This window comes from Vicia villosa, linkage group LG4 (genome assembly GCF_029867415.1).
Source record: "Vicia villosa cultivar HV-30 ecotype Madison, WI linkage group LG4, Vvil1.0, whole genome shotgun sequence".
NCBI lineage: Eukaryota > Viridiplantae > Streptophyta > Magnoliopsida > Fabales > Fabaceae > Vicia > Vicia villosa.
In genome coordinates, this window is record NC_081183.1 from 54,864,496 (window position 1) to 54,875,934 (window position 11,439).

The following is an 11,439-nucleotide window of genomic DNA, read 5'->3' on the forward strand; positions in this document are numbered from 1 at the left end:
GTTAGGCAACACGGGTATCCGTGTTAGGCAACACGGGTACCCGTGTTGGTCCTCTGGATCCTTTAATTTATTTTTCATCACTCAGTAGTAGCAACACGGGTCGTGTTGGGTAACACGGGTGCCCGTGTTGCGCCACTGTTTTCATCTTTTATTTTCTTCCTTCGCCTGCTCAGCAACACGAGTCGTGCTGCCCAACACGGGCGCCCGTGTTGCACCACTGATTCTTTTCCTTCTTCTTTCTTCTAGCTCCTTACTTCCGACACTTCTTGTAATGTATACAGTCAACCATCTCCTGGATCTGAGGCATCATAAAACAAACAAACCAAAGCATAAAATGGGAAAAAAACTCGAAAACTAATTAAAGAATAAAAAATGCAAACGCAATCATAAATATTTAAACGGACTTAAAAAGACTACACTATGACATTAAGCAGTGCAAAATAACCGGATTATCATCAGGAAAGTGACAAAAACATAGTGAGAATCGTGACCGATCAGCCATTAATGAAGGAGAGCAAGATTGAAATCCCTAACTCTTCGTATACCCAAACCACCCTTTTCAATAGTTAGACAAATAGTCCTCCAACTTAACCAATGCATTTTCTTTCTCTCCCCCGCCCCTCCCCAAAGAAAATTGCTTTGCAACCTTGTAATCTCCTTTAAAACCTTCTTAGGCGCCTTGTAAAATGAGAACATAAAAATGGAAAGACTACAAAGAATGGATTTTAGAAGAGTAAGCCTTCCACCAAAACTTAACAAACGAACTTTCCAATCTAGAAGCCGTGATTTAATCTTACTAAAAATAACATTCCATGTAGAGATCCTCCTAGGATAGGATCCTATAGGAATGCCAAGGAAAATGAAATGATCCTCCTCCCTCCTACAAGACAAGAAATTAGCGATGATATCCATAAAATTATCACTAATGTTAATACCAATAAATTTTCTTTTATGAAAATTGATCCCTGGACCCGAAACCATCTCGAAACCTCTTAGAATAGCCTTAATAACCCACACTTGCTTCCAACTCCCTTCACCTATCAACAAAGTATCATCCACAAATTACAAAATATCCACATTACAAGCTCTCCTTATGTTGAAACCAACATATTCCCCAACCTCCACCGCTTTAGAAACTAACCCCTCCAAACCCTCTGTTACAATTACAAAGAGAAATGGAGAAAGCGGGTCACCTTGCCTTAAACCTTTCTCCACCATAAACTCCTTCGTGGGGCTACCATTAACAAGCACTGACATCTTGCTAGAGAAAATCAAATATTCCTTCCACCTCAACCAATTTGCTCCAAACCCTATCTTCCTCATCAAAAAACGAAGAAAATCCTAACACACATTATCATAAGCTTTCTCAAAATCCACCTTAAACAGTAAACAGCTATTCCCCTCCTTTTTCTCCAAATCCACCACCTCATTGGCCACCAAAACTCCATCTAAAAGTTGTCTACTCGGAACAAAAGCGCTTTGGCAATTAGAAATTACCGATCCCAACACCCTCTTCAATCTTGATGCCAAAAGCTTAGAAATAGATTTATACATACAACCTACCAAGAAAATAGGCCTATAATCATCGAGCCCCAAGGGATTTGAAGACTTAGGTATCAAGTCAAAAAGGATGAGGTGATTGCCTTAGATAATAAGGCCTTCTTATGAAAACACTTGAAACATGTAAAGAAATCCACTTTCAAGAAAGACCAACACTTCTTAATAAACATGAAAGAAAAACCATCGGGCCCCAAATTTTCGATCCGTCACAATTCCAAATTGCCTCCTTAATATCCTCCTCCGAAAAAGGACCTTCAAGAAAGTCCCTATCCTCACGATTCAAAACTCCAAAAGGAATTCCTTCCAACTTCGGTCTCCCCTATCCGCCCCACCAAATTTCTTCTCAAAATGCAATTTCACTTCCTCTTTTACCTCCATAACTGATTCAACAATGCCTCTATCCGTGATGAGAGAGACAACGTGATTACGACCTCTCCTGGATTTCATAACTCTATGAAAGAACTTACAATTCAAATCACCATCGTTCAACCATCTCAATCTTGATTTTTGGATTAATATTTTCTCTTTTATCTTTAAATTCAACCAAGTATCTCTAGAAGCCCTTCTTTTTCTTTCAACCTCAACATTAGAATCCACAACGTCCTCCTCCTCAACCAACTCATCCCCTTCATTCAACATACGTACTCCTTCCTCCACCTCCAAATCAATCTTCCCGAAAACATTCACATTCCACCATTTCAATCTCTCTTTAAGAAGTCTCAATTTCTCCTTAAGAACAAAATCACCCCTTCCCTCCACCAATAAAGAATGTCACTCCTTTTCCACAAAAGGAATGAAATCCTTATTAGAGAACCACTCATTGTTGACTTTGAAAGTCTTGGGACCCCAATTCAAATTATCATACACCAAAACCTAAAAACCTAAATAGTGGAATTCTTGGAAACCTAAAACCTAAAACTTTTCAAAATCATTTACACTAAGATCACTAATCTCAACTATAAAATACTGGAATTCTTACAATCTCCAAATGATAGGTACTTCCACTATATGTTGAAAGCTAGAATGAGGAGGAATCATATCAGTACCAACAAGTATAGGCAGGGTGGAAGTAGTTGAGGAAGTGAAAAATGCAGTCAATAGTTATTTTGAATCAAGATTTTAGGAGTATAGTAGATTGAAGTTCTTTGGGAGATTAAAGGGGATAGAAGCCCTGAACCATATGGCTTTAACTTTAAATTTTTAAAAAGAAATGCTGGAACATTATGGGGGAATGATATAGTGATATTTGTTCAAGAATTCAATTGGAGTACTAAAATGCCTAAAGCCATGAATGCTTCATTTCTAGCTTTAGTTCTTAAAAATGATAACCCTTAAGAACTTGAAGGCTATAGACCAATTTGTCTTATAGGTGTAGCAACCTGCCTAAAAATTAGAGCCGCCACCCTTTATTTAAAGGAAAAAGGGTAAAACTTTAAAATTAAAGAAAAATTAAGATTTTGGGTAAGTAGATTAATTAGGCAAAGGGAAGGTGTTAAGCACCCTTTGCCTCTCTTGTACTCAAGGGGACCCATTTAGCCTTTAGGTTTTTATTAAAAAAATATAGACCTTTGGCCAAAGGGCAAAACCTCAAAGGTTTTGATAGAGTCATTGTCAGATCGAGACAACAATGACTATAGGCCAAAGACCATGTATGGCAAAGAGGGCAAAACCTCAAAGGTTTTGATAAGATCATTAAAGGGCAAAACCTCAAAGGTTTTGATAAGGTCATTGTCATATCGAGACAACAATGACCATGGCTAAACCAAAATACGTGTATAGTATATAAAAATACAGCCTCAATGCATCATTGGCCAAAAACCTTTAAAAGATAAAAAAACATTAAAATTCAACAGAAGCCTCAGATGCTCATCATTGGTCAAAACAAAGATTTTTAAAAGGGGGCCTCATATTAAATCATTGGCCAAAGGTTTTGAAAAAAAATTTCAAAAGGGAGGCCTCATAGATTAATCATCGGCCAAAAATGTTTGAGTTTGTGATTCAGTTTGAATGATTTGAAATCGTGTTTGAGTGGTTTGAAAATTACGTTTTAAAGGGGAAAGGGTTTGTCAGCTCTTGTCAGTTAATCGACAATGGCGGATTAGGGATGTTCAAGACAAACCCTCAAAGGGAGAAGAGAAAAAGCGTAGAAGACGTAGTTGTGTGAAAAGCGTAGTTTTTGGATGTGTGTGAATTTGTGAAAAAAAATACGTCAAAGTGAAAGACCCGTCCTCGATAGGATTGTCAAAGGTCCTATTTATAGCGTTAGAAAATTAGGTTAAAACCCACAAAAGAAAAAAACCTAAATTTTGTCATTTTTAGAAATTAATAATAATACAATAATAATAATAATTAGTTAAATAATAATAATCCTAATACTAATAATATTAAAATTAATAATACTAAAATTCTAATAAGAGTCAGTAATAATATTTAATAAAATGAAAACCCTTGTGATAAGATAAATGGACTGACTGGTTTTGGGCCCAAAATACCTGCTAATTACACCCCAATAGTAAATAAAAATAGTTTTATAAGAGCGTGGGTTTAACAATAGGTATGTTAAATCCCATAACTCTTAATTTTAATACCCTTGATAAATTATTAGACGAGAATTGATCGGGCAAATTTTGGGGTATGACATCTGCCCCTGTTCAATCTTCTTAAACCTGAAGAGTTAGATAGGCACGTCTGCGTATCGTGATCTAAAGGTAGAAGATGATTGAACACTGAAATGCCCTGAAATTTGCATTTGTTGGGAAAAAGTTCCGTGGGAGATGGGCTTAAAGATGCCATATAAGGTAAATACCTCTCTTTTTTTAGATGTGAAGCAAATGCTTTTTGGAAGGAACCACGTGTTTTGATTGTAGCATGGCCTGAAAAGGCAACCTTAATTTTGTGCAATGTCATGATGCATGTAATGTATGATTCAGCGAGCTTCTCAAAATAAATGAGATCAATGTATGTATTATGCCTTATGTATGAATGAGGTATGTAATTGAATGATGCATGAGTGATAAATGAGAACCAACTGATCACCGCCAGGGGACTAACATGATGAGAAGGATTTTGGTTACTGCCAGGGGACTAACGTACCAAAGAGATGTAGCTTCATATCACTGCTAGAGGACTAACATGATGAATAAACGTAGCTAGAAATAGCGAAGGTTCGCCGTTTTCTGTGTAGAAGATAATTAACTTGCAATAGTGCTAGCAAGGTTTTGCAGTTTGTAGGTAACCCACTTACTATAGTTCTAGTAAGTCGTCGCAGTTGGTATACCCAGTCACTATCGTAGTTTCAGTAAGTTTATCATAGATGGTATGGCCCACTTACTATAGCTCTAGTAAGTCGTCGCAGTTAGCCATACCTACTTACTATCGTAGTTGGAGTAAGTTTATCGTAGATGGTATGGCCCACTTACTATAGCTCTAGTAAGTCGTCGCAGTTAGCCATACCTACTTACTATCGTAGTTGGAGTAATCCCAAAAGGATCACTTGCTATAACTCCGTGGCAGCAGCGAGAGAAATCGGAGCGGAGGTCGGTGAAGTTTCGACGACTTCTTCTTCCTCTTTTCATCCGATTTCTTCCTCTTTTCATCCGACTTGCAAAACAATCAGAACATTTACGCAAGTTGTGTTGTTAGTGGTTTGTTAATTTGTTACTGTTTAAAAGATGAAAAATTATCAATAGCTATTATTTTAGACAAATTTGCAAAAAATTGTTACTGTACAAAATTTTTTTTTTAGGATAAAAAGTTGGTAATGAATATTAAACTGTTAGTGATATTTATAATCATAATAATACTAAATTGTTAGAAATAGTCAATACTAATTAACAATAATATTATAGTAACAATAATATAAAATATTAATAGTAATAATTAACAATTAAAAATGTTGGTAATAAATAATAATAAAAATAATAATAATTACAAAAACAATAAAATTGTTAGATAATAATAAAACCAAAAACCTAAAATCAAATTAGGGTAAACCAAAATTTAAAATGTCCCCAGCAGAGTCGCTAGCTGTAGCAACCTGCTTGAAAATTAGAGCCGCCACCCTTTATTTAAAGGAAAAAGGGTAAAACTTTAAAATTAAAGAAAAATTAAGATTTTGGGTAAGTAAATTAATTAGGCAAAGGGGAGGTGTTAAGAACCCTTTGCCTCCCTTGTACTCAAGGGGACCCATTTAGCCTTTAGGTTTTTATTAAAAAAAGGTAGACCTTTGGCCAAAAGGCAAAACCTCAAAGGTTTTGATAGAGTCATTGTCAAATCGAGACAACAATGACTATAGGCCAAAGACCATGTATGGCAAAGAGGGAAAAACCTCAAAGGTTTTGATAAGGTCGTTAAAGGGCAAAACCTCAAAGGTTTTGATAAGGTCATTGTCAGATCGAGACAACAATGACCATGGCTAAACCAAAATACGTGTATAGTATATAAAAATACGGCCTCAATGCATCATTGGCCAAAAATCTTTAAAAGATAAAAAAACATTAAAATTCAACAGAAGCCTCAGATGCTCATCATTGGCCAAAACAAAGATTTTTAAAAGGGGGCCTCATATTAAATCATTGGCCAAAGGTTTTGAAAAAAAAATTCAAAAAGGATGCCTCATAGATTAATCATCGGCCAAAAATGTTTGAGTTTGTGATTGAGTTTGAATGATTTGAAATCGTGTTTGAGTGGTTTGAAAAATACGTTTGAAAGGGGAAAGGGTTTGTCAGCTCTTGTCAGTTAATCGACAATGGCGGATTAGGGATGTTCAAGACAAACCCTCAAAGGGAGAAGAGAAAAAGCGTAGAAGACGTAGTTGAGTGAAAAGCGTAGTTTTTGGATGTGTGTGAATTTGTGGAAATAAATACGTCAAAGTGAAAGACCCGTCCTCGATAGGATTGTCAAAGGTCTTATTTATAGCGTTAGAAAATTAGGTTAAAATCCACAAAAGAAAAAAACCTAAATTTTGTCATTTTTAGAAATTAATAATAATACAATAATAATAATAATTAGTTAAATAATAATAATCCTAATACTAATAATATTAAAATTAATAATACTAAAATTCTAATAAGGGTCAGTAATAATATTTAATAATATTTAATAAAATGAAAATCCTTGTGATAAGATAAATGGACTGACTGGTTTTGGGCCCAAAATACCTGCTAATTACACCCCAATAGTAAATAAAAATAGTTTTATAAGAGCTTGGGTTTAACAATAGGTATGTTAAACCCCATAACTCTTAATTTTAATACCCTTGATAAATTATTAGACGAGAATTAAAGTAGAGGGATGAAACAAGGCTATCCATTATCATCATTTTTGTTCTCCATTGCAGCATAGGGCTTAGTAGTCATATTGAAAAGGTGGGAGATTGTGGAAAGTTTAGAGAATTTAAAGTAGATGACTATATTTCTTATAGCCTCTTATAATTTCTAATGATACAGTTTTAGTGGGAGAAGGTAACTATAATAACTTGTGGGATATTAAAGCAATCTTAAAAGGCTTTGAGTTGGGGTCGGGCCTGAGAATCAATATGTGCAAAAGAAAAGTTTTATGGAATTGGGATCAGGAAGCATCACAATTTATAGCATGTAGTATATATTAGATTCCCTTTAAGTTCTTGAAATTTCAGCAGGGTTAAACCCTAGAAGATGTGAAACATGGAAACATGTCTTGTCTAAATTAAGAAGCAAGTTGTCCACTTGGAAAAGAAAAAAATCTATCAATAGGAGGAAAGATTATTCTAGTGAACTCTATGTTGAGTAACTTACCAATATATTATCTATCATTTTACAAAGCTTGTGTGAAGGTAATAAATTAAATAGTCATAATTCAAAGGATTTTTGTGTGGCATAGATCTATTGAAAAAAGAGGAATTAGCTGGTTCAGTTGAGAAGGAGTTTGCAAAGAAAAACATGAGGGGAGGATTAGGAACTAGGGATGTGGCTTTCCTTAACAGAGCTTTATTTTTTAAATGGATATGGAGTTTTATGAAAGAAGATAATGACATAAGGGTGGGAATCCTTCAACACAAATATGAGGATTTGAAAAAGATAATTTTGGTTCACAAGAAAGGGGAGTTTGAATTGATTTTCAAGGTTTAAAATCTAATTCTTCCCGAGTCAAAAACACAAGAACAAAAATAAATAACACAATTATTTTTATTTTGGTTCACTGTTAACGAAGTTATTCTAGCATACCCGCCAAGGTGTTTTCGCCTTATCAACAAAGAATTAATCCACTATAATCAACTGATTACAAAAACCACAATAATGACCAACTTTCAAAGTTAAAAACCCTTAATACAACACGTCAATGTCTTCTTCAGAATTCTGATTAAAACCTAGTCTCTCAAGGAACTATCAACTCAGTTGAATACAAAGGTTTGTGTTTACAAAATTGCTTCTTGAAAGAAGATTACACAAGTTTAAATATAATCTAATAACACAAAAGTGTAAAGCAATTATTGAACAAAAGCTCACTTGATTCAATTTAACAAACAAAATTTCATTTGCTTACAAAACTATAAAAAGAGACTTATGCAGCGTCTCGGCGTAGTTTCATAGTAGAATCATTTATAGCAGCAACCAACAACTTTAATCTTCCTAGTCTTCCTTTTATAGCCCAAAAAGAAATATGTTGGAGGGTAGAATTGGAATACTCAATTCTAGATGTTTTGTCCACAACGGTCAATGAGGGAGTGGGCGATAACATACAATAGTAGTACCGTCCTTGCGGTAACCTATGCGAGTAGTGGAAACATATGTACCTTGTACTATTTCCTCACATAAACCAATTTTGATCTTATCTTCTAATCTTCAAAGGCTTATGACAGTAGATGTTGAATCATGTTTAGAAAGACCAAAACTTGAGTCACCAGAACCTAAGTCTTTAGAGTCTTTAGAACTTGTTCATACAGAACCTTGTCTTCAGAGTCTTCAGCACTTGGTCTTTGAATCTTTAGAGCCTAAGTCTTCAGAGTCTTCAGAACTTGTTCATCCAGAACCTTATCTTCAGAGTCTTCGGCACTTGGTCTTCAAAATTTTTGTCTTCAAAATCATTATAACTCGTCAATCCAAAACATTGTCTTCAGAATCTTCAGAACTTGGACAATAAAATCTCAGAGCTAGAGAAGTCCCCAGAAGCTCTATCCTGAGAGTCAAGGTCATAAGCTCTATCACTAACGTTCATCAGAATCGTTGTTATAGAAGCATTCTAGAACTTGATTAGATCTTTATAAACACGTCTGGTTTCTTCCATAGTTAGAGTGTTTTGAGTTTAGAGCCTAATGACCTCACACACCTTTTCTTCAGAGTCAGAACCTCTTAGCAAAAGCTACACACTAGACAAAAACCATCAGAGTACTAAATTATTCTCTAAGATATCATGTAATGTTATCATCTAAACATAAGGCCAGATGTAGAACCAAATTTTGTTCTTACATCTTTATGGTAGAAGGATCTTATTAAACTAGGAAGATATGAATCCTTAAACATATAAGGTTTGTGTATTATCTAACTTGCAGGCTTGATGAAGGTATTGGTATTCCCTTCTGGATAACAAGATGGCTAGCAATCCAATATCCCGACATTTTTTCAGATCTAAAAGTGTATGGGTGATAGGATTGTGGATGGAGGGATCTTGGAAATCGAACGTTAATTGAGTTGTAACTGATTCTGGTAGCCAAGATGCAAATGAATATGAAGATTTGCTACAAGTTCTATATGAAATTGAACCAGAAAGGAATGTGAAGGATGAGTTTGTATGGCATGATTTCTATGATAACATTTTCTCAATAAAGTCTTGTTACAATAAAGTTATTCATGAAAGGGTAAATGGTCAAAGTGATGACAATATGAAGCTGGATATGAAGATAATATAGAAACCTAAAGTTCCTTCTAAATTCAAGTTGTTCTGTTTGAGATTATTTTTAGATATTCTTCCAACCAAATTTCAACTCCACAAAAGAGGTGTAATTCATAAGGTGTATGACACAGTATGTGTCTTCTCTTTCAAACAGTATGAAAATCTCTCCCGTTTGTTGTTCCATTATCCTATAACTATTGAAATATAGCAGAAAGTTTATATATGGCTTGGCACGGAATGTTGGATGTAAAATGCATCAAACATCATTTTTTGAATCCAGTCAACCAACTTCTTGGAAAGGTAGACAAACATAGAGAAAACATTGCTTGATTGGCTTCTTGTTGGTGTATTTGGGCCAAGAGGAATGCGATTCTTTATAATGAAGATGCTGAGAATGTAGGTGATGTAGATTTAACATTAAACTGATGTCTTGGTTATGACTTGTAATATGATCTAAGATAAAATCAAATTGTAGCTTCTATGAAAGGTGTAACAAACTCCAAAAATTCAATATAAAATGACAAAACATTCATGCTAATTAAGGTGTAACAAACTCCAAAAATTCAATATGAAATGACAAAGCATTCATGTAATTCAATTTTTTACCTATAAATAATTCAACTATATATTTTATATTTAATATTTTTAGTTTGTTTTCTTTTCTCTAAGGCTCTGTTTGGCATACTACTTTTTGAGCTTATGTCTTATAGCTTATAGCTTATAAGCTCATATAAAAATAAAAGACATGTTTGGTAACGGTCTTTTCATTACGAGCTTATAGCTTATTTTACTAGCTTATAGCTTAGTTTTCAAACGCTATTTCAAATAGCGTTTTAGCTTATATCTTATAGCTTTTCATTTTTTCTTCCATTTTTACCCTTATTATTTTAACTAAAGTTCACTTTTACCCTCTATAATTTATTTTAATTTAAAATAAAATAATTATATATTAAATGTCATTTATGTCATTTTAATTAATGAGCTAGTTGAACCGCTAATTTTACCAAACACTTCAACCAGGTTATCAGCTATAAGTCATCAGTCATCAGTCATCAGTCATCAGCTATAAGCTATAAGCTATAAGCTATCAGTCATCATCCATAAGTTATAAGCTATCAGCTAGCTTATCAATCAATCGCTATTTTTACCGAAGAAAGCCATAATCACAAAGCACCACCACCACAGACAACATCATCGTCGATAATTTTCTTTCTTACTCACATCTCAAATATAAACTTTCTATCTTATTCACATCTTAGATCCATTATGAAATAAGAATCTAAAAATCAGAAATCATCAACTTGGAGCTATTAGCTTGATTTTGAAACTGTGAGAGGGAGCTCGTTGGAACATAAATCTGACTGAACAAAGAATGAGGGATATGGAATACCCAAATTTGGTTGAAGATGAGGAATGGGGTATGGAGGAACCCATCAATAGAGAATTTATTTTTGTTCATTCCATATTTATTATTGTTTATGAAGGTGAAGATGACGATGTTGTGTTTTCTTTTTTAATACATAAATAATTAGAGTTTTGTTGAAATAATCTTTTTAAGATTTTTGGATTTTAAAGATGATAGTGGAAAAAATAGATTTGGAAAATATTTATCTTTTCCTTTTTATATTCCTCATCTTCATCATTGTCTTCATACACCTTCGTCAAAAAAACTAAAAAAAATTAAAATCTAAATTTTTTAAAAATAGTTTACATTATATTAGAGCTTCAAAATGGGGTAGCCTATATAAGTCGTGGGTAGTCATAATCATAATTTTAAAAAATATATATTAATATTTATATTGTCTTCAAAATGGCACATTAATTTTTATCACCTAACTAAATTGTATCTCTATTCTATTCAACATTTCTCGTTAAATATTACACATTGATATAATCAACATTGTTTCATCGTATTATATTAATTTTCTCTTATGTTAAATATTCAAATATTATTTTATACGATTTAGACATATATAGTATTTAGAAACACATTATAGTATTTATAAGTGA

The 11,439-nt window shown here is 33.7% G+C and overlaps 1 protein-coding gene across 1 annotated transcript; it reads right to left on the minus strand.

Moving 5' to 3' along the window:
- Positions 1-501: 501 nt before the first annotated feature.
- Positions 502-1,257, minus strand: LOC131597229 (uncharacterized). Its single transcript, XM_058869937.1, has 2 exons — positions 1,083-1,257; positions 502-1,037 (listed from the first exon to the last, which is right to left on the minus strand). Exons 1-2 carry the CDS (start codon positions 1,255-1,257, stop codon positions 502-504), a joined length of 711 nt encoding a protein of 236 aa, XP_058725920.1.
- Positions 1,258-11,439: the final 10,182 nt, after the last annotated feature.

Coding starts and splice junctions, on each gene's coding strand:
- LOC131597229 (XM_058869937.1), bottom strand. CDS start 1,257: ATGTCAGTGCTTGTTAATGGTAGCCCCACGAAGGAGTTTATGGTGGAG. Junction 1,038..1,082: donor TTTCAACATAAGGAGAGCTT/GTAATGTGGATA, acceptor CTTTGTTGATAG/GTGAAGGGAGTTGGAAGCAA.